Source organism: Toxotes jaculatrix, chromosome 15, assembly GCF_017976425.1.
Source record: "Toxotes jaculatrix isolate fToxJac2 chromosome 15, fToxJac2.pri, whole genome shotgun sequence".
Classification (NCBI taxonomy): domain Eukaryota; kingdom Metazoa; phylum Chordata; class Actinopteri; family Toxotidae; genus Toxotes; species Toxotes jaculatrix.
In genome coordinates this window covers 24,940,023-24,964,055 of record NC_054408.1, presented here as the reverse complement: position 1 = coordinate 24,964,055, position 24,033 = coordinate 24,940,023, and the positions used below count along the sequence as shown (strand labels likewise).

The following is a 24,033-nucleotide window of genomic DNA, read 5'->3' as shown; positions in this document are numbered from 1 at the left end:
TGTCAAACCTCTGAGTTAATGATTAATAATACTACTGCAACAATGCAGCTCAAAAACAACCCAGCGACAGGAACATTTCACTCGTTGTCTAACGGTCACATGACTGATGTGGTTGAGCTACAGGGAGATCAAATTCCACCTTCGTCTGTCTGTTTTTTTCTTTTCTTTTTCTTTTTTTTTTTTTTTTTAGTTTTAGGTTCCTGCTTGTGTTAACGGGCTTGTCTCGGTGCTGATCATGCCTATAAAAGTTTCCAAAAACGCTGAAAGAAAATCTGGAGGACAAATTAGGCACATACAGTAGGCAGAATCGGGGCCCCCTTTTCTCTTCACTGCCGACAGCAGAACATTCACCACCACACTAAAAAAAACAAAACAAAACAAAACAAAAACAAAACAAAGATGGCAGCCACTGTGCACAGAGTCCTACAGGCCAGGCCTACTTCTACCGATTTTCCAAGTATCATGAAGTATATTCTACTGAAATGTGGAAATATTCAGCATTTGGAGTTCATAGAAAAAAGAAAAGAAAAGAGATACGACTTAAGAAAGTGTTGTGCACATTCAGGTGGTGTAGCAGGCTCGCTTCACTCCTCCTTTCATTCGTCCGCAGCAGCTCACAGTTTCTGCCTGTAAAGATTCCACCCTCTTTTGTGTGTTGTTTTTTTTTTTGTTGTTGTTGTTTTTACTTTCTTCTTTACGCAGCAGGAAACTCCCTGGACGGCCCGGGGTCAATGTGCAGGTCTCCAGCTCCAGAGATGCTGCTGTCAGATGCAGTACTCCTGGTGTCGTGAAGAACTCCTCCGTGTAGTCAGATGTAGTACTCCTTCGCGTTGTCCCTGAGGGAGTTGTGGAGGTGGATCTCTGTCCTGGCGTCCGTGTCCACGCCGTGGCCCTGTTCCTTCTCCTTGATGCCGCCGCCGCCGCCGCCGCTGCTGCTCCTCTGGGCCCACTGCCTGTACAGGAGGCGGCTCACCACGGCCAGGATGCAAGCCGTGATGAACACCACTGCTGTCACCACACCTGAGGAGCAGACGCCGGTCCAGGTTCAAGTACAATTCTTAAACGTCACTATCAAACAATTCCAAACAAAACTAACCACGCAGCGGTCGCAGGGATGGGGGGGGGGGAGTGGCTCAAATACACTTTTGGTGATTTGGTGACAGGTACAATCGTCATTGGTGGGACATGTCATGATGCACTGACAGGTGTGGGGAATCCTGCAGAGAGGTTTCCTCAGAGGAAACTGTCTGCGTGCAGAGATTCAAACAGAAATGCATCAGATTAAATGTTCTGTGTGAGCAGGTGGTGGTGTCTCTAACTCGCACTCCCTTCTGTCACGTTAAAGGTGTGACAGCATGTTTTCCTGCGTGTGATCCATTCAACAATCACGTGCAGTTAACTATCTGTTATGGAGCGAAAAGCGTCCTGAGCTGTCGACCCAGGTAACAGACTTGCACAGGAGGGTGACGAGAGCGGGAAGACCTCGTTCTCAGCACTGCCACGGCTCCAACCAACATATACCAGACCAGAGCAGTCACCGACATAACCACAGTGTGTGTGTGTGTAAAAGAGCCCGAGCTGAGAAAACAGATGGATGAAGGTGGAGGAAGACGGACTGAGTGTCATACAGAACCGCTGGGACTCATTTTCAGTAAGAAGAGTAAAAAAAAACACACCTGCGATGACAGCCACGCCGGTGCTGGCCTCCCCACCACGCTGCTCCTTATCTTTATTTGTTGTTGCAGCTTGATCTGTAGAAGCATGAGGAAGAAATGAATTAACGCCGTATTCTGAGCAACATGCAGAGTGATGTGTCCAACCCTGTGTCAGCTCCATCATCTGCTCAGTGACAAAGGTGTTTCAGAATACACTCCTGAATGATTCCCGGAATATAATCACGACACGAACGGCCGCGGTGGAAGCGTGAAATCGACCAGCAAAGACACAGGAACATGAAAGAAATGTGGTTCAGAACCTTTTTTTTTTTTATTCTTTTCTATTTGTTGTTTATAACTTTTTTTTTTTTTTTGAAATGCGGCTGTCTGATCCCACAGATGTTAATCATCCAATGAGAAAACACTGCAGGGACCAGTGTTCCCAGAAAACAGCTGCTGCCTGACAAAAAGTACTTACAAGCAACCAGCTGACATTTCACTAATGTACAGTGTATGTGTGTGTGTGTGTGTGTGTGTGTGTGTGTGTGTGTGTGTGTGTGTGTGACTCAGACCATCACATAAGCTGCTTACAGATGCTTTGGGGGTCAACTCATTTGCGATATTTCTGAACCGTCTTAGTAACGACGTGCCACGCTGACGTCTCCATCATCTCCTTGTTAAGGCTCTGTTTATGTTCCAACTTTATTTGAGTTGATTTTTTTGTAATTCATTTCAAAGTGTCTGAAGCACATTATGCCCTGCTAATTCCCTCTGTGGTGCCTCGTGATGATCCAGCCACAGGGTTCTGGCTTGTTCTGACAGAAGAAAGTTGACCTCTGAGCGATGCTCTTCACCACTGTCAAATCATTTGTGGTGTAAACTGTCGGTGTATTCTGCTTATGCCACTAAATACATTTACTCGAGTGTTCTACTTTTCATTTATCAGCTGCAGTTACTGTTCAACGTAAAAAAGTAAATAATAAACTCAAATAAACTGTGTGTGTGTGTGTGTGTGTTACCTCGCAGATTGTGGGATGTGATAGAGTCTGCCAGTGCTCCACAGTTGGACTGGACCAGTGGACCCCGGACAGTGACCAGAGAGCTCCCTCGATTCAGCAGCGCCGCTTTCAGAGGAGCCACGTGATTAAATTGGACCGAGGACAGGCAGCCAATGAAACCCTTCGAACCTGCCTGAATGACCTCTTCATGGAAGCTGTCTCTTCCTAGATAGACAGACAGACAGATGGACAGACAGACAGAGACAGAGTTTATCTGAGTTTGATTATTTTCCTTCCTTTAAATTGATTTGATGAGTATATTTTCAACATGTAAAAAGGTTCGACAGTTTCATTTGAACTGTTTTCTAGTGAACTGGGTCACTATAACATGGATTACTCTTTGTTTACAACATTAGCCACAACTTTTCTAACTTATTAAACTGATAGTAATTGCTTCGAATTCATCCTTTACCAGGAAATCCAGGCAGCAGACTGCCTCCTGTGGTTTCAGACCCCTCCACTACAGCAGCAGGGAGAACAGAAATTAAAAAAAAATCCCTGCTCCCTATCTGAAGTCATCTCTGAGAGCCACGTGAAGGACGGAGAGGAAACGGTTACAGGAAACGATCCATTCTTCTCGTCTCAACCTCCTCTCAGGGAAAACTAAGAGGACTTACTGATGACTTTGCCCAGTGTCAGGGATCTGATTAAGATCAGCTCTGCATCAGATGACATGGTGTACTTCCTGTGGATATCCTGGTCGATCTGGTGGGATGGAAAGCAATCAAAGAAAAAGCCAGTTACAAGAAACCTAAACCAAGACAGCAGCACGCTGTGATACATCAGAGGCTGCGTTTCACACAAATCACTATCAGCCAAACAATTAGCTTTAAGTGCTTCCGCCGCACTAACATCATGACTCAGACGCTCAGCTCGATACAGAGCAGAAAACCCTACGACTGAAGACTCGATGCACAGAAACAAACATTTCTTTGGTTATTTTTGTTTATTATGACCGACATATTTATGTTATGACTGACAAAAGGACCATCATGAACCTCACACGACCACAAGGAAACGAGAAGAAACAATCCAAAAAAAAACAAAAAAAAAAAAAAAACACCTCGCATTTCAGTCATTTAGAGAAATGTAGGCAGGAAAAAAAAAAAAAAACATATCATCAGCTTTTCCATTCCTGTGAAGAGAAATGTTGCCATATTAAATGACTGCATTATCAAAAAGGAACCAATGAAAACGAGCCATAATTACATTAAGACCTAAACCTGGAAAAAGAACAAGAGATTTTTTTTAAGCTTTAATCTAAAACCTATTACTCCTCTAAATACGGATTATGAGCTTTTCACAAGAGTCTTGGCAGCAAGATTAAAGAAGGCTTATTGAAAATCATTCGCGCAGCTCAATCAGGATTCCTCAAAGGAAGATCTACCCCTAATGAGATCTGCTTGGTTCTGGACCTTATTGATTATAGTCTTTTAATTATGGATGGATGGGTTTATGCTAATCTTGGGTTCCTATCAAGCGATGGACCCAGTTGAACATGTCTTTATTTTTAAAAGGTTTTTAGACATGATAATTATTATGTTACATACAGACAATAACACCTGTCTTTTGACTCTAAGACGGCACATGTCCCAGACTCAGTGTGGGAAGAGACAGAGGACAGGGATGTAGGTGTTTAAGTTACTGCAGTCGCAGTATTAAATCTATATTCATGGATGAAGAAACAAATCATCCGTTCAAGTCAACTGTGCGTCTTTGGGATGGAAATGTTTCTGCACTTGAATTGTCTGAGTTTAATAATAAATATTATTTGAATTGCTCTAATGAAGCAAAGCCTTCCATCAGTGCTGTCAGCGGCAGACATCCCCTCGCCACGCTCAGTGGTTTCTCCTGCTGTCTCCTGTTCCTGTGGATACTCACCTGCTTCCTGTTACTCCTGGACACCATTCCTGTCTGGCTGGTCCAGTTAACGGACGCCCTGCTCTGGTTTACCTGCCAGCCCCGGCTCCAACCTCAGAGACTGTGTTGTCTTTTTACAAAAAAAAAAAAAAAAAAAAAAACCCCACCTTTCGTTGACCTCTGTCCGTCTGTCCTGTGTCTGATTCCTGTTTCTGGGTCCTTAAAGAGACTTTTTGTTCTAAACATAACATGTACTTATTCGGTTAATTACACTAAAGCTGAAATAATGCTTATATTTTCCACACAGCATTAGTTAGAGGCTCACCTGTATGTAAAGGTCTTTGCCCTCACGATGGATTCTGATTTGGTGGAGTCGTCCGTCTGCCAGGTTGCTGAGGATGGGACAGAACATGTCTGGCTTCCTGTGTGTCTGCAGGTGATACCAGATCTGCAGACTTCCTACACACACACACACACAATCACACAAACAGCATGAAAAGCTTCTGCTGGCCCTTGTCTGAACACGTATTTAGCTTTTAGACGTAAATTTTGATTTTATTCGATGTACGCTGGTTACTCATGTTCAGTGTAAGTGTACTGTGAAACGTCAGATGCGTGTACCGTTGTGAGCCAGGATGACGGCGATGTACTGCTGGCTGAAGGCGCTGACGGTCAGCAGCATGGCCGGGGTCTGGGAGGTGATGAAGCTAAAGGCCACGTCCTCTCTGGCCCTGCTGCCGCTCTCTCTGGAAACACTGGAGGCCTGGGAGCTTCTGTTCTGCATCACTGAGAAAGGCTCCTGGAAGGTAAAGGTGACCGAGGACTCCCTGTCGAAGGACACCGAAACCTCTGCACACGGACACAGAGGACACAGAGGACACTGTGTATAACAGGAGAGAAATCTAAAAATCTAAGGCTGACACATGTCATTATCAGTAGCTGTCCTCATGTCTTCTGTCTTGGATGGATGGACCAGTCAGTAAGTCTCACACAAGAACCATTTGCACCAACAGATGGGTTCTCTCCGAGTCTCTTCTGTCAATGTCTCAGTTTAGGATATTGTCCACAGATCAGACTGTGTGTAAATGCACTGTGACATACTCAGCCTGTATTTGGCTTTATTATTTGCCTCTGAAGCATCTGAGGGAGAAGAGCAAAAGCAAACTCTCTGTCCAAACACTTTAAGCGTCACAGAGTGTAAATATGCTTCTAACTGTTGGGTGCAGTTTACTTTGTGCTCCAAGAAATGAGAAGAAATCCTTTCCACAACCCCCACGGCTATCCCCACGGACCTCAGGTTCAAAATCTGCCCCTGGCTACGGGGCCCCGGCTCCTTTTACTGATTTTCTCATACTTAGAACTGTCCCCCTTGAATTGAAATCTGCCATCAAAATCAACAGAAATGAAGCAAATTCAGTAGTTGTTAGGGAACTGCTGCCTCAGTGTTTTTCCACAGGTCACTGTCACTGAGGAGATCCTCTGCTGCCCCTGACACTGTAAAATCACTTACAGCTTGTGGAACCGGCAGGTTAAGCCAGGCTGAATCAGGTTGAGTCAGGTTAGGTTGAGTCACCCTTCTCTACCACCCATTACAGCCAGCTAACCCTCCACCAGCGAGTTGTCAGTAGTCTCCTGGACATAGAGACCCGTGGTAGAGCAGTGTGATCTTCCCTCTTCCTGCTGTGAATGTCCACCTGGTCCTGAGTGTTACTCCCTGGCATAAAGGAGCGTTGTGTACAGCCAAGCTTCCCTTTCTGTGTTGTCAGTCCTGACTGATTTCATGCATATGTAAATCACTGGATGGTTGTGTCCCCGCAGAGCAGAGACTGCCTCTGCTGTATTGCCCACTCTAACAGTGAGACAGGATACTCACTTGAATTTTACGTGACGCTGCCTTTTAATCTTTGGTTCACCGTGTTTTTGCCGGTGTTTTATGCACTGCACTTAGTTTTAGTGATATTTTATTGTATTCCTACATTGTCAGCCTTTAGTGGCTTTACATTTGTTGGATTTAATTTGGGAGGACTGTTTCCTTGATGCTGTTCTGTCGTTGTGACGCAGGAGTGCAGCGGAGTGGGTGGTCCTTCTCTTACTTGTTTCAGAGGTGCCTCCCAGCTTCCTCTTTAGCTCCAAAAAGCTCCTCTCTCTCAAAGCTTGAGCACATCCTGTTTTAATTATTGATGACTGACTGACAGCCTTGGAAATTGTGTTTTAAAATAACTAGTTCTAAATTCTGATGATTGTATTTTAAAATTGATTCTTGTGGAACAAAGTCTGCTCGCTCATTTTGTCTTCTGCTGCGTCTGCGTCCTCACAGGGAGGCTGTGCCGCAAGCTGCAGAAGCTCAAGTAAAAACTACACAGTGGAAATATTAATTCTACTCTAACATCCAGTGAATATCAACTACATAAAATCACTGATGTTTTGCATGTACAATGGACTGAACATTACCTGAAGATGAACTGGCTGCAGACATAACACCAGCAGAAGGCTGAGGCAGAGCACACATCTTCGTCAACTTACTGAAAAGGTTCTTTCTTTAACATGCTGGACAGGTGATATTAAAACAAAGGGACCTACAAACATTATATTTTGCAGGTCTTTTGTTGACTATACCATGTCTGTCCCAACAACAGCCACATCTGTACACATCATCATCAGTCTTTTTGTTTTCTTCTCTTGCTGATGTCTCTTAGAGGCAAAGGAGACCAGCTGAACAGAAAACGTGAATGAAGGACATAGATAAGGGACTCATGAGACATGAACAAATCGAGATATTTTACACTACCAGAGCCCATCGCCTGTCATGTCCCTCCATTCATGGACCAATCTGCTTTAGCAAGATGTTATTTAGCATCAACACCTGCTCAAAAGTCTTAGCAAACCCCCATTTTTTTCCAGTTTTTATTGAAAATGAAGCAGCTACAAAGGTCTTTACCTTTTTTTTTTACTGGTAAAATTCCCAAGATAAGACAATAAAAAGAAAAAAAAGAAAAGGTTCACTGAAAGGTGACCAATCACTGATCCTGTAAATGTCATGAAACAGGCCTTTTTCAGGGATGAAGAAACTGCTTCACTTCCCGTTTTCCTGCAGCAGTGAAAGGAAATGAAACAATGGACGGTTTACTGTATCAGAGCGGAGACAGACAGAGTGGTTGGACCCAGAACACTAGAACAGAACCAAACTTGTGTAACAGCGTTGGACGAACCTTCTGAACGTTTGATTCCTAACAGCAGGACTTGAAGCTCTACAGATATTTTTGTGAATGAAACATGAACAGGTCGCTTTGTATAACAATTTAGGGTTGTTGATTTCAAATATTCATGGAGCCCAGAGGAGAGGTGACCCTTGACCCTAGCACCACCATACGGTCATCTGAACACTGCTCTGTGCTCAAATTCCTATCACACATTTACAGGTTCTAGGGTTGTGTGTACAGTGTGATCCCAGGTTGACTGTCGCTCACCGTCTTTGCAGGCGGGTCCTCCGTAGGCTGACTGCGAGCAGTCGCAGGTGTAGCCGCTGCTCTTCTCGATACACCTTCCTCTGTTGTGGCAGAGGCTGCTGGAGCTGCTGCAGTAACCTGGGCACCCAGAGCTCACCCCTGGCGCCGTCTTAGCCTTCTCCTCCAGGTCATAGACCACACCGTTGACAGTCAGACTCCTGATGCAGCCCAGGAAGCCCCTCTGCTGGGATGCCGTTGCCCCTGGATGAAGACAACTAGGTAGGTTACTCATAGAAACCAGGTTATACAGGCTATGTGAAAACACACTGAAAATGCTCTATCATCATCTGAACTGTTGATCGATTTGATGCGATGTGATTCTGTTCTCTCCTCAGAAGCTGTCGTACCTACGAACAGGTGGTTGTTGAGCTGTACGTGGCGGTGTCCATCCGCTGGAGCCTCCAGGAAGCGGAGAGGAAGCTGGTCGACCTGCAGCGACGCCTCCTTCACGTTACGCTCCACCCTCACGTAGTGCCACTGCCTGTCATTCAGAGGGAGGTGGGACTTCACAGCCAGGACTGCTGGACCATTTCCCACGTCAAAGGAGAAGGTCACCACTGAGGGAGCTGAGACACACCCAGAGTCAGATTGTATATCTTATGTGTGTTTGTGTATGTTCTATTACACAGTGCTGCTGGGAGAGCTTGATCTCTGGTGCTGCAGTGAAACATGTCAAGGGGGTTGGTTTGATTTCAGTACTGCACAAAAAATAATTATATTACATTATATTGTATTAAATTATAGTGCATTATACCACACGTTGATTATGATTTATAAGAAGAGAAAACTGTGTGCTCTAATGTTTGACTTTACATGTGGTATACAACCCATGTTTTATGAATGAGACCCCTGGTCTCCTGCTCTGCACAGCAAACAACACGCACATTATTTTTCTTTCAACAGAGGGTCAAATAAATCTTACTTCTACATCACGTATGCTCTTTAAGAACGTAACTCTTCTCCTGTGCAGAGGCAGTAAGGAAATTCTACTCTCTAAGGTCATTAGGTTTCCATCCACGCTGTACAGGTCTGACAGCTTTCTTGGGAAATTAAACTTCAGCAGCTACAGCATTTCCATCAAAGAAAAGCAAGAGAAAGTTTGTGTGGTGTTGCTTATTGCGAACATGCCCTCGTGCTCTCCTCTGTCGCGTTTCCTATCAGTCTCACTCCAGCTGGTTAGGAGTCATGTTGGATCATTCACTCACAGCTGAGCTCCACTCGGATGAAGCCTTTGTGACCCAGGTTCTCCAGGAACACTCCTGAAGGAATGCTGGTCTTGAAGTAGAAGGAAATGTCAGAGGCGAGCTCGGCTTGCAGGGTGGGGAAGAGGAGGGAGGAGGACTCCTGGTAGAAGGATGCAGCGTTCCACATGGACTCTGGAAGAAAATCAAAGGGAAGTGGGCGAGCTGGTGGGAGGCTGATAGAAAGGCAAAATGTTCAGTGAGACATTAAAGAAGCTACATGCAAGTTTTTGCTATCGCTACACAGCCAGCGTTAGAATTAACAGCTGGTTACTTATCCGTCCAGAAGAAACGTTGTGTTTTAAGTATTAAATTTCATTCCTTTGCCAAGAGCTGCCTCCAGCTCTGGAATGCAACATCACTGTTAACTCTTGGTTTGCTTCTATTTCTATTACTTCTTTTCTTCTGCTAAAGTTAGCATGCTAAGGCCAGGGCTAACTGGCCAACAGCCATTGGCAAGCAACCGTTATTATTAATCTTGATATGATGTTAAAAGTACAGGTTAACATGGGTCGTCTCAATCAACATCAAGCCCGAGATTCAGCGTCTCCATCTGCACCCAGAAACCCAAAGCCTCAACGCTGAAAAGATCACCTACTGTCTCCATAACAACGAAGAGGGCCGATTCGGTAGGTGGCTTCCGAGCCCGATCTGTTGGTGTCTCCGATCACCACGTGGCTCACTGGCAGATGGTCTTTGTAGGAGAGGACTCCTGTGTCATTAGCCCTGTGATAGAAGAAGAAAAAAAAAACAAAAAAACAGAGCTGTCACACAAACCACAGATAAATGTATTCCTCTGTAGAGTAAATCAGTGGAAACAGAACCATACATCACGATTCAGACAAGTGCCTGTGGAAAAAATGCAAATGAAGCTCCCTAATGTGTAATCCCCAGAGAGGACCAGCCGAGGTGAGGACTAACATACAGTATGCAAAGCGATCCAGAAAGTGTAACACGCCGAAACTGTGACACACTGTGCTCTGTTTCGTCCCAGTCCTTTATGAACTCTAATTAATCATTCGGAAGCAAACTGCAGAGTTTGAAACTGAAAGCTTTCAGGTTAATATAGTGTGTAATATGATTCTGAGCCTTTCGTCTCAGAGCGCTTCAACCTGTAGTGACACACACCGATTCATTTCTGTCATGCTGCTGGATGTTTTCTCCTTTTCAAGCAACTTACTGTGGGTCTCTCTCTCTCTCTGTCTCTCTGTGTAGTGCTGTATTAATACAGAATAGTGCCAGTGTCCTGTCATTACCACCTGGGCAGCAAAGGCCACTGCTGCTCAGCAGCATCTGCATATATTCTTAATGAAAAGCTGTTGTGTGATGTAAAGCTGTACGCTTTGCAAATGCTATAAAAAATAAGGCTTAATCTTCTGCTTGTTCCTCTCCTTGTTAATATTAGTATTAATTAACCACCATATAAAAGAAATCAGAACGTGAACATGAACTCTGCTTCACTGAGATTTTTCCTGAGGCTGATCACAGTGCTTTTGATGCACTTCTTATAGTTTCATCCCGGCTTTGAGAATCTTTAGTGTTGTGCAGACGCGACAGCTGCTGTTGTGTGTTATGTACCACGAGTCTCTGTCGGCATCGCAGTTGCAGAAGTAGTTCATGTCGATGCAGTTCTCCTCCAGGCTGCAGGAGCACTGCTGTACTCCAGGCAGGAAGCCCCCCCAGTAGCTCCGCCTCTCTCCTCTCTGATCCAGCCACCAGGACAGAGGGCGGCCGTCTGCAATCAAACACCAGAGTCAGAGAAGTGGCTCTACACTGGATTACACTGAAATAAGACCTGAACACAAACAGTAAAGATGACTGAGTGATGGGTATGTCCACAGAATGTGTGTACTGTGTGTTTCCTGTATTTCTGCCAAAGGTCCTGCTGTCCTGTACGTTTACAGATACATTCTGTAGGTGTGTATGTAACATGCTGTGTGTATGTCTATAATTTCATTAAATACACAAATACATTTTTGTATTATTGTATTGCTTATTAGCCATCTTTGGTTTGGTAAGGCATAGAACAATACCATGAAAAAGAGAGTGAATAAAAATGTAAAGAAGTGAAGGTGAGAGAAGAAGACCGGTGGAAGATTAGAAGAAATAGAGCGAATTACAATAAGCACTGTTACATGTATTTGGTTTTTATGTATGAATTTTTGCATTTAGAACAGGCAGGTCCATGCTGCTGTTTGCTGGACTGAAATCCAACACATTTCTTCACTTCACTTTTCTGCATTGTGATCTCATGATGATGTGGCATAGAAAATTTGTGTGTGTGACAAAGGCGACCTTTTTTTCCTCCTGAACATAATGGTTAAATCTAGATAAAAGGTGACCTTTGAAAACAAGATATGTCACGAAATGTTTTACATTTTTATCAACTAATAAAAGCTAAACTTTGATGGGACTGGTGAGCTGCGTATCTCCTGCTCAGGGTACCTGGGAAGCCAGGCTGGCTGGGTCCATGGTTCACCACCAACCAGTTCATGACTCAAACAGGATCTCCCCATTCAGCAGCACATCTGCTGAGAAACCAACTCTGATTACTGCCAGCTCTAGTTTGAGAAAAGTTAGACACCAGAGCCAGAGCGGCCAATACAGAATCATCCAACACCCGACAACCAGCAATCAGAGGTCCCCAAAACGAAGTCGCTGTCTGTCAAGGTGGTGTCCAGCAAACAACGTAGACTATATACATGGAATCCATCCCACTTTGGAGAGAATAGCTCTCATATCTAGAAATGTGACAGAGTTTATTAGACAGCTAAAGCTGTGACATCCCAGAGTTTAGACCACGAGGCAGCTGAAGTCCCACATGCTTCTCTGTGGTTTCCTTAGAGATGTCAACCTCCCAACACTCCCCAAACCCCACAGAGATGGTTTCTGCAACCTGACCACCTAAATTAAATAAATCAGCAAGAAGAATTTGTAACTGTATCACAGAAGTTCATCAGTTTGTCTATGTATTTACATTCTGGTCCAGTGGGCCTAGTCACCATAGCAACCAGTGAGTGAGCAGTATCTGGGCAGAAGCAGACAACTGTGACTTTGATTGGCTAATTAGATTATATATCACATTATATATTATTATATATCACAGCCTGAGGTGGCAGCAGGACTATCAATGCCACCAATCCAATCACCCAGTGCTACCATCACAACCAGTGTCTGTCTACCATGCAGTGGTGCCTCACATCCACCTGTACAAATACCCAGCATCTGACAGCTGATAATCCTGAATACACACCAAGCAGCAGTCACATTCAAAGGTTCTCCAGAAACGTTTAAGTTACTGTACATCATCCACCTTCTCCTCAATTACCCTTAGTTCTGCCTTTAATTCACTATTACAATCAATTGGCTTTTCTCAAAATGTAAATACACTCGACACTGTTGCCCCTCTGAAAAAGAGAGTGAATCAGAGGAAGCTTTAAAGAAGACACTGCCAAAGCTGCAAAAGACCTGAAAAGACAGTCTGACAACACCTGTAATGCCAGAATTCCTATTATACATTAGTGGAATAAAATAAGAACAGCCCCATGTTTCTTTTCAGATCTGTAGTCAGTGTAGTAGAAATTTGCAGAAACCAATAATCAATAGAGACCTAGAACATATGTAATTGTTAACTTGTCACCAGGTAACCTCTATCCCCAAGCTATGCAATCTTGGTAACCTCTACCTGCACCTATGTAATCTCTGCGGCCTAATGAGATTCTCACCACACCATAGAATGAATGATGAGTGATGAAACCCTACGAACTGTGCTCTTTATGACTCTACAAACTGCTACAAACAGAAGCTGCTTGTGCTCAGAGACAAGACAGACCAGGGTAAGATGTGCTAACCTAAACTGCTCTGTCCATTGTGTAAGACGGAATCTGTGCTAATACAAGATCATGTGTAACTCATTCTGAGCCCTTGACCTTACAGATATCAGGGTGTATAAAACACCAGTGTCTCCTCTGTTCGGTGTTTTACCGTGCTGTGGGTCCATCTGCAAATGCTAAATTGAATTTACTGAAAGAAGCTGGTATCACACCAGGCTCAGGTGAGGGTCGGAGCTCTATTTAGCCATGTATTTCTGTAACTCCCAGCAGTAATGACTTCATGAGCTTCTTTAAAAATACAATTGTAACTATTAAAGAAAAAAATTCATAATCTCCTTCACATAAATGTCACAGATTTGGGATCGGGATATCCCAGTCTGGGAAAAATAAATACATCTATCTAGATGTATTGTCTAGAATAGAATTGCTGTATACCTGAATGATATTCAGACTGTTTCTCTCCTATAGATCTCTCTGAGTTAACTTCACCTAAACCATCAACCTGTCTTTTAGACAGGTTCAATTAAAACTCTACTTAAAAAGCCACCTCTTGATCCAGACATTTTGGCCAACTATCTCAGATAGATTCCAGTCTGTTCATGATAACAATAACACTTCCATGCACACAAAAGTTAGTCATGGGGCTTCACAAGGTTCTATGCTGGGACCAATACTTTTCATCCTAAATATGCTTCCTTTAGGCAGAATTACCAGGAAACACACATTTCCATTGCTCAAACAATGTACCCTATTACTAGGACACTATGCTAACAGAATGCAGCCTTACTTGTGGTTACTAGTAATGTGGAACCAGCACCCAGTTTGGATTTGGGAGGCAGACACCCTCTCTACATTTAAGTTTAGGCTTTAACATTCCTCTTCGATAAAGCCTGCTGTTACTGCTGGCTCAGGTGAAGTCTGAACCATCCCTTAGTTATGCTGCTATAGGCCAAGGCTGTGGGGGCAGCTCCCACAACGCACTTCATATCTCTTCCTCACTCTCTATCTCCCTCCCCATGCATTTATAATACACTGCTGCATGTCATTAACGGTGTAACTTCTCTCTCCCGTAGTTTGTGCTTTTCCTTGGGGAAGAGGTCGTATTTTAACAGTGCTAAATCAGGTTAAATCAGGTCAAGGACCTCCGTGGGCGACGCGCCTTTGTGACCGAGGTACCAGATGACTGAAGACGAGGAAGGTTGATGTGTCCATTGTCTCAGACAGAGCTGACTTGCAATTTTCAATTACCCGAAACAAAAAAAAACGTGAAAGTTATTAACGTCGAACTTTCTGCATAACCAATCAGAAGGTTGAACTGCACATGCATGTAATGAGAGCTGAATATAACTCATCTCCTTCTACTGTGGGCCACACACTTGTCAATCTCCCCGTGTACAATTCCAATAATTTCTCATCTTTATGAGAGTATCCAGTCTTTACATCTCATTCATCTCTTTGATGGTTTCAGTAGTCTAGGTGGGTGACTCCACAGTGACTAGATGGAGTGAGACCTAGAGAACGGTGATTTTTTTTCTCACCACAGATACTGTGCATCAGCATCTATGTTGGGAAATAAGAAACAACAAAATGTACTACAGAAAGATATGTTTGATGCAGAAACTAATTTAATGTTGATAATAAAGCCATGCCCACAATGCACACATGACTTCCTTAATGTTTATTGTAGTTCAATATAATCTGTTAAATAATAATCTATAATCTGTGTATTTTGTTGTTATGTTTGTGTTACTGTTTATACAGACAGGTGACAGGCAAATTAAAGGGAAAAAACAGCATTTAATGCCTTAGTGAGGTGTTACGGCTTAATTTGCCACCTGAACATCCTCAATGATCCTTGACATTGATTCTCCAAGTCTCTGTCTAACTCATCAGTCCAAAATCTAACATAGCTGGGTTGATATTGGTGATGTGATTCACATCACGTTCATACTCATCAGACCATTCATTGACCCCTCCTGTCCTGTGGAGGGGGGGGCACTGTCATCCAGTTTCTCCACTCATTTTTTCATGGTCTTCCTTTAACTTGTCATAGCTTTAGTTGTAACTAATACTAATTCAACCACCAGGTGTGTATAACATGTACATGTGGTCACGTGGAAAGCCCGGGAAATTCATGTGTTTTTTTTTGTAAGGGGAGAGAAAAGTGTTTATAGGCTGGAAGAGAACTTCTGAATGCCTTTTGGTAGATGAAATGAGGTTGGCAGAATAAGCAGTCCTAGGATCCCTCATCATTTCATTCAAACAGATTAAAAACTCTTTAAGATGGAAGTGATGGACCTCTCGTTTGTGGCTTTCCATAAATCTCTCCTCTGTCCTCCTACATTTTCACCTAAAACTGCAGATTGACTCATTCATCCAAGGTGAGGATCTGACAGAGGAGATTTGTCTAGATTTATAAGGAAACACTCTATCCAATTCGGAGGAGCACTGTTCATTAAATAATTGGACCAAGGCCTCCACATCATTACAGTTTGACCGTACATCTCAGTCAAATAAAGCCATGAAATTTTCAGCTTTGCTCTGGGTGATGATGCTCCTACGAGACATATGTTTATGGGGCAGCAGATCTAAATTACAAGAAACATCAATAACAACGCAATCGCAATTTATGAAATCCTCAAAGAGGGACATCAATAGTTAAGACTGTGTGCCCACTTTATGCTCCACTCTAATGGGTGGGTCCAGAAACATGCTGTATAAAGTTAAAAGACTAAGTAATATTGAGAAATTAAAATCATCAATAATTGAGAAGTTAAAATCATCAATAATTAAAACTTTGTCCAGTTTTATAGCAGAAGATAAGAAAGAAGAAATCAGACAGGAAAAGGCCAGATGGGCCAGGAGATGGGTAAATTAGAAGAGAATAGAAAGGCTTCAATCAACCAGCTTTAGCCCTATTAAGTTCAAATGAGGGTAAAGTCTTAGTGATAAAGGGATATTCAGCAGACCCTGATAGAGGACTGGTCAAGAGCAGCTCCTACAGAGACAAGAGACATCACAGGGGACAAGTGTTCTCTCACTGATGATGCCTGTCTTCAGTTGCTCGCTGTCTGTGTGTTCTGGACAGGGATGGGGTGACAGGGAGGGTATTTTTGGCCCATGCACTGGGAACTCGCTGCACACGCAAACAACTAACTACTAACTGTCCACCTGTTGGACAGGACAACGTTGACAACTGGTAGTTAAAAAACACTGAAAGAAAAGTCATATGTTACCCAGGAACTAACAAGCATAACGAGGCTTAAAACTGGATAAAAAGATGCATGCGTTCTAATGAACTCAGTCATCTGTCACATCATGTGACCCTGCTTCCTGCATCCAACTAACTGACAAAGATACAAAACGCTGTGCATAGAAGGACAGCATATGATTCACCACTCTCCAGATATTTTTTTTTTTTTTGCCATTTTAGATTCTATCAAATGTAATTATGAACAAAAGAAAGTAAAATACAGGCAAAAACAAAGGAAAGGATTGAAACAGTAAAACCAGCCACACAAGTCAAACACACCGTGTAGTTTTTTTTTAAATATTACATTTATCTGCACTCAAGCATGTGCATGTGTTACATTTCTAATGGCTGTTCTCTCTTTATTTTAAAGCAGTTTCTCTGTATGAAAAGCTGTATTATGTGGAAGGAGCTTCAAAATCTATTTATTACTATTATAGAACATGTCTTTATTTTTTTCCAGAGATGGCAGGAACAGATGCTTCTGACAGCAGCTTTGCTGATTTATGAATTCTGACTGCAAATCTGAAAGTTCACCAAAGTTGTTGCTCTGAGTTTCTCTTATTTTGTAGACTCTTGTCACTTGCGAATCACTTCAGTCGCTTCTACTTTGCTGGGGGTTTTTTTTTTTCAATCAGTGTAAAGCTACAGTTAATGAAAAAACACTTCCTGTAGATTCTACTTTGCTGTCTGAAAAAACTCTAGGTGTTTTATGTAGAATATGTCAAGACAACAGCTAATCATTGAGGAAATGTTAAGTATGCAATTAATGGTAAACGGAAACAGGAGCAGATCAGGAACTGGGAAAAAAGACTTACCATATATTTTAAAAAGTACTCGTTAAAAAGGGGAAATTAGAAACATACACATTCCATACAAACCTGTTTCAAATAAAAGTTCAGTTCCCTCTGCAGTTCAGGTCAATAAAAGATATTTTCTCCTCATAAATCAGCATGATTACCGATGAACTGGATCCCGTCCAATAATTAATTAGAGAAGGCTGTTCAGTGTGTTGGAAACGGGGATTTATTTCTGTCTACATGGTCAGCGAAGTGACGGATAGCTTTTGACCTTTTTCCACAGTCGGAGTCTGTCCCCAGGCGACAGAGGCGAACCGCTGATCAAATGGGGCTGCAGTAGATGGTGTCCAAACAGCTGAAAAACAGCGTGTTCCCTGTCTCTTTGATCTGCTGCGATAATGAACTTGTTTGTTTGTGTTGACAAGGCGCCGAGGGAACGGTGGAATTCAAGACCTCATGAATGTTTCATGATTTAGGAGCAAATGCACAGTGTTTGTGACACCAAAGGCTCCCAGAGCAATTCAAGATGAATGTACAGAGAAAAGATTGGAGAGTGCCTTTCAAGTTACGGCAAAAACATAAAGGACGCGAGTAACGCAAGAGGCAGAGCGTCGGTATTAGTTCATGAGGTCAGAGCAGGTTTTTCTCAGTGTAACACAAGACGGGCTGGAGGAGAAGAGGCGGCAAGAAAGTGACCTTCAGAGAAAAATCAGACTGTTTTACCTTTGGTGCTGAAAAGGCGGGACTTCCTGCAGTTGTAAACCACTTCCTGTTGGCACTGCTCCGACCCCGTTATGATGGCGCGTATTTGTTCGGCCGAGGTGCTGTAGTTTAACTTCATGACGTGAGGTTTCTGCAGAGACGAGCCCTGGACTCGGACCGGAGCTGTGATGTTGTGGGTCAGCACGGTCCACACCCTCTCCTCTGAACACACATACATATACACAGACACAACCACTTGTTAGGACTCTGGTGTGGACCCATTGTCCGCACCGTCTCCTCTACACACATAAAACATGCTTTAGAGTCAGTAATTAGGTGTTTATAGCTTGGTGCTGAGCAGGTAGTGCACACTGTACACAAGTCTGTCCACCTGTGGACCATTTATCTTGATTTTCTACAACTCACTAATGTGTACTTCTTTAAAACAAACCAAATCTTGTTAGAAACAAGTTGAAATACAGTGTTGGAGAGAAGAATATTGTCCAAAGTTAGGACAATATTGGACTCTCCTTCACAGCCTCTCCACCATGCGGTGATCAGTCTCAGCAGTTTGTTCAGTAACAGATTCACTGTTCCACACTGCACAACAGAGCGACACAGGAAATCATTCCTGTCTGTCGCAATCAAGATGTATACTGTGTATACATCATTTTTAAACTGTTAAACCACATACCTCATGTATATAATGCAAATATGAAGATGTCTTTATGTTTTTCTATTTTCTATTTTATTCTATTTTCTGTTTGATATTGGAATATATGTATATCTTAATCTTAATCTTAGAAACATTGTTCTCACTTGGTGTACATTCTCTGTGCAATTTTTCTTCTTCATTTCATTTGGGAGTTTGTACGTAACATTTCCCTACGGGGATTAATAAAGTCTTTCTGATTCTGATTCTGATTTCTGAAATATTTCACAGAGTCAAACTGGCTAATTCAGTTTATAGAACAAGACAACTCCAGCAGTTGTAAAGCAAAAAACACAACAGTAAGGAATACTTTATACAGAAATAAATAAAAGGTGTGGAAAATGTAAAACAGTATAAAAGAGTATAAAGAGCACTTGTATACAGAGTTTCACACAAACAGCACATTAGCAATGCACGTGTATACTACAAGTAGCAGCAGCAGAGGACATGTTGCACCGTTAAGTGCTGGATGTGAAAATGAGCAACTGTTTGCTAATTAACAGACATCATTTGAATTGCATTTACTTAACACTTTTATCCAAAGCATTTTACAAGTTGCTTCTCATGTGACTGGTTTATTCCGCTCACCCACCGGTGACAATGAGGCAGCGTGCGGCCTTGACGGCAGGAGACAATTCGGGGTTAGTGTCTAGCTCAGGGACACTTAACAATATGGACAGGAGGAGCCTCAATATGTTTTTCTCCTCATCAGTAAATCCCATGAAAAAGCCCAAATGGCACTGGACTGATCTTGCTAATGAATATTGGCTGTGTGTCCAAAACCTGACTTGTGTTTCTGTACCACAGAGCTCCACATCAGCGCAGCAGCTCCACAGACTAATAACAGCAATCATTTTCACTCTCTGCAGAGTCATTCCTGACGGGTGCAGAGGCCGCTGCGCACTCCGCACAGGAACGTGATGTGGCTGCACCAAATCCCACCGACCTCACGCAGGAGTACACCTCCCAAGTGAAAGAAGGAAGAAGGAATGGAAGAAGTAAGCGACCAAAACAATCCAAAACATTTTTCATGAAAAATGGGATATGGGATTTTTCATAAATAGAAGCCCATAAGATCTCACCACTGCCATGTTTTTCATCTATAAACTAGAAATATATCTAAATAATAATATATCTAAATAACTAAATAATCAGGTTTGTCAAGTGCTCAATGACCTCGTGGTTCCTCTGAGGATTTCTGGCTCAGTGACTCAAGGTCTGAGTCTGTGATGTAGGGTAAGGTCCTTTCTACAGACATCTAGTATTTTAAATTATTTTTATATTTTTTTAAACCATGCTGTTATGAGATAAACACGGATGCAATTAAAATGATTTATATATGAGTTATATATGACCGTATTTTGCTTGATGTTAATCGCTGATGTTGTATTGGGAGTATTGACTAGAACTTCTCTGTATTATTCGAGCATTCTTTCATTCTGTGTTTGCCTTGTATCCCTGAAGAAGCTTTATGACCATGCAGAGATTATAGTGTGAAGAAACTCTGGATTTAAATAAAAAATGATGATGGAAAACAAATGGATTCATCCGGAAGCTGATTAGCTCACCCTGCTGCCAGGCTGTTTAGAAAAGCAGTATATTATCAATGAGCTTTACAAAACACATTGACGTCACACAAATGTAGCGTCCAAACTGTCAGCAGGAGGAGTATTGAGTGACTGTAAAGATTTCTTTGTGTGTGTGTGTGTGTCAGTGCTGTGGATCGATGCAGCGTGATCTCTGAGGGACTTGACTCTGGAACTCTGAGAGACTAAAGGTGACAACGTGGTGGACTGCAGTGAACTCACCTGTCATGTTGCAGTAGACCTCTGCGGGCCCCAAGGGGCCACTCCCGTCTGGATCAATGGAATAAAATCCAGAGGAGCTGCCAATCAGCTTGTAGGCCGTGCAGGACGACTCGTAAATGGCTGGAAGGAGGAGACATGTTTTATTCAGGTTGTCGGCACAGAAACAACAGCTGATCCCTGCAGACAGTCATGGATAAATGAGCAATAATTATATTTCTAGTTAAAAGAAAAGGTATTATTTACTGAGAGTGTGGAGACAGTGGAGGCAGTGTGAGCTAATCACCCACCTAAAGATTCAAACAGTAAGAAATCCTGATTGGTGCATGGATTTACAGACGGGTGACAAATTAAAGGAAAACCAGAGAAACGAGGGGAGAAACAGGATGAACGGGGGCAATGAAAACCAAAAACTGAAGTCAGTCACTGATGCAGTGTAATGACAATGGTTTAATCCACCACTGACTTATAGTTAAGAAGCAGTCTGTAGCTGCAGCAGCCTGTTAGCTTACACATGTTAATCAATTCCACAAACAGAGGGTAACAGATGGAAGAGACGGCCCTGGTATCTGACGTGAGAACATATTCATCAAGCATCTCAAAGCAGGAAATGACTGGCCAAAAATTCTCATGGTGACACAAATTTGGTTCCACTTTCAGGATGAGGAATTAAAGCATTTTAGTAAGTTTCTTAACGGAGGAAATCCTTCCTTGAAAACCCCAGAGAACTGAGGAAGAGGAGTCCCTACTTGTTAGAGGTTGCCAAGAGGCGGCATTTAGGCAGAGAGAAAGTGCACACACTGCGGGAGCACAGTATTATTAATGACTACGAGCTTACTCAAAGATACGATACGAACGCTCTGCTCTTTCAACAGCACTGAGGCCCGAGGTCCTCACAACCTTGAAACGGTGACGATTCTGTCACGACCAGTCATCTTTGTAGGAATCCATCAAACGTTAACGCTCGCACAGCTCCTCAGATAATGCTCAGAGTCATTTCGCTCACCGCCACGGTGCATGAAGTTATGGAAAAAAAATAAAACAAGCTGCACTCATGCAAATCCAGACTTCATTTTACTTAATCATTCAGTCTGTGTGCTGGAGCTGTCGTTCAGAGATGTGTTCGCATCCCTGCTGTGTATGTCTGAAAGCTGGGGGGACATTACAGACATAAAACGGATTTTCTCCACCTGTGTGATGCATGAGTTAAAAACGGCTGTAGCTGAAAGTTGAGTTGAATAGTGTCCACAGCGGGTGCAATATACACACTACATGAAAGATGTAGCATTGATGCAGGCAGTGTAAAACAATGTGATTGGATGACTGGGATGAGTTTAAATCATATACATGTTCTGTTTAAGTAACGCATGTGTCTTGTCAGTGTTTCTTACAGCTTAGTGCAAATTCTCATAAATATGAGATTTAAGCTCTGTCATAATTTTGGTAACATATTTTTGCATGTAAAGCCTGGGTAAGTTAGTCACTGATAATATTAATATATTAATATAAGACCAAAAGTGCTATTTCCAGCAGCTGTCATAAAAAAAAAACAAATCAAACAGAGAGAGAAAGAGAAATACATTTCAGCCAATAAGATCCCTCTGAGTGTTTGTTTGTACAGCCTCCTGCAGCACAATCCATCACTTATAACTACAGTCAGTCACTAATGTAAGTGAATGAGCTGTCGGCTGGTCCACAGGAAACTTAGACTCACATGTCACAGTGTCAAACAATTCATTCACTGATTCAAAATAACTTTATTTCTGTGTTTGATGTGTTTTTATTCAGGCATTCAAACTAAATGAATTTCTACTTTGCGGATGAGTGTGTGGTAAAACAGCAACTTCACACTCTCTCTGGCTCTGTTCAGACCTGGTATTAACAAGTGGTCAGGTGTGAGAAATCCCGTGAGCTGGCTTTGTCCACACGACTGAACTGAAATGTTCAAAAAGCCCATAGTGATATATCATGAGTGCGTCACACAACGTAGATGATTTTGGTTTTTTCACGGCCTGTAAGATGTGAAAAACAGATCTGGTCTTTGCAAACAGCAGTGACGTACGTCCTTATTCGCATTTAGAGCGGGGAAACTGAGATCTGATCACAAGTTTCACTGGAGACACATTTTAATACCAGGTGTGAACTGATGTACTTCGAGCTGTACACAGGTGAAGTATCTCCTAAATCCTACCCTGACGTACGCGTGCCTCTTATTCCTGCATCCTTTTTCAGCACAGTTCTTGGAAGGGGTTTGTTTTTCCTTATTAATCCGTTTTCCATTCAGCGGTGTATTCAGAGGTGAGAGGTGGGCATTGGGTGGAAGGTGGGCAGGAGACACTCCATCGTTATCATTTATGAAAAGTTAGATAAACAAAACGAACAAACAAAAAGCTACAGAAAGAAAACTAAAGTCGTATTAACCTACAGTTACCTAAGCACTAAGCTTCACACACAAGGATGCACAGGATTATATACTATATGTATATACTTATAAACCTCCACAAGTATTTGGATCATTATGAATAAATCTCATGTGAATGAAACCTGCAGCAGTGTTCTGTGTGTGTGTGTGTGTTGCAGTATTAAAAATACATCAGAAAGCCAAACTGTTGCACTGGGTGACACATTCCTTCATTAAAACAAACACACACACACACACACACTGTGCTTTATGTTGACTCAGTCCCATACGCACCATCCTGCTGCTGAAAATACAAAAACACCAAATGTAGATTCGTCTGCAGCTGAAAATAGTCTCCAACAAAGGTCCTCCTGTCTGAGCAACGTGTGATATAAACTACAGTGTCCAGCTGTTTCAGGGAATGACTGAGTCTGTACAAATGAAACCCTAAGCCGTATTTGTTAGGTGTTGTTAAACATTTCTGTCTTCAGTAAGAACCAGTGGACTTGGAGCTGTGATGTTTCCTTTGTCTCCATTATCCCGTCCTGTTCCCATCAGTTGATAACTACTGGACTCAGGCTGAAATACTTTTACTTTCTTTTTAAACGTTTAGACAGAATTAGATCGAAAAAAAAAAACTGAGTATTTTTTCAGAGTAAAAGATTATCTCTTAAATCTTATTTTCCTCAATTGTTGTTGTCATACTTTATACTTTTACTGTCTAACGTCCTTTACTTCATTATATCTCTTAGGTGACTGTAAAGATGTGGAATCATATTTATCTGTCAGTATCCTTCTCTTTTTCTTCTCAGTCACTTTCCCCCTGTTTCTCCCTGAAACTATAAAGAAGCGGCAAACTCACAGTGGTGACAGGTAGCTCCAGAGTAGCCGGTCCCCGAACAGTCGCAGAAGAAGGAGCTCCAGGACTGCCAACATCGACCTCCATGTTCACAAAGCTTAGGAAGACACCTGCAACAGAGGAGTGGTTTTTTGTTTTTTTTTAATAAACTTCACCTGCTTGTTCATCTTCATTGTAGTTTAAGGAGAAAACAACAAGCTGACCAGTCACAGTTGGTCTCCACGTGGTGTCTCCATCGACTCACTGTCGTTAATGTACATGAGGAAGACTCACAGAAACAAATAATCACACATGTAATCTTTGACCAATTCCCACCACAGTCAGCTAATATTATTTAGAATTAAAAGTGCA

General features: G+C 42.5%; 1 protein-coding gene across 1 annotated transcript in view; it reads right to left on the bottom strand.

Moving 5' to 3' along the window:
• Nucleotides 1-808: 808 nt before the first annotated feature.
• The window catches only part of LOC121193932 (contactin-associated protein-like 5), a 73,832-nt gene continuing 50,607 nt past the window's right edge, over nucleotides 809-24,033 (bottom strand). The window contains exons 12-25 of the mRNA XM_041056362.1: nucleotides 23,686-23,792; nucleotides 20,426-20,545; nucleotides 17,927-18,127; nucleotides 10,899-11,055; nucleotides 9,919-10,046; nucleotides 9,285-9,455; nucleotides 8,427-8,645; nucleotides 8,041-8,280; nucleotides 5,195-5,422; nucleotides 4,899-5,032; nucleotides 3,331-3,418; nucleotides 2,675-2,878; nucleotides 1,677-1,751; nucleotides 809-1,020 (exon numbers count right to left, since the gene is read on the bottom strand). Of these exons, the coding sequence (XP_040912296.1) occupies nucleotides 809-1,020; nucleotides 1,677-1,751; nucleotides 2,675-2,878; nucleotides 3,331-3,418; nucleotides 4,899-5,032; nucleotides 5,195-5,422; nucleotides 8,041-8,280; nucleotides 8,427-8,645; nucleotides 9,285-9,455; nucleotides 9,919-10,046; nucleotides 10,899-11,055; nucleotides 17,927-18,127; nucleotides 20,426-20,545; nucleotides 23,686-23,792 (2,284 nt within the window). The remainder of the gene's footprint in view (nucleotides 1,021-1,676; nucleotides 1,752-2,674; nucleotides 2,879-3,330; nucleotides 3,419-4,898; nucleotides 5,033-5,194; nucleotides 5,423-8,040; nucleotides 8,281-8,426; nucleotides 8,646-9,284; nucleotides 9,456-9,918; nucleotides 10,047-10,898; nucleotides 11,056-17,926; nucleotides 18,128-20,425; nucleotides 20,546-23,685; nucleotides 23,793-24,033) is intronic.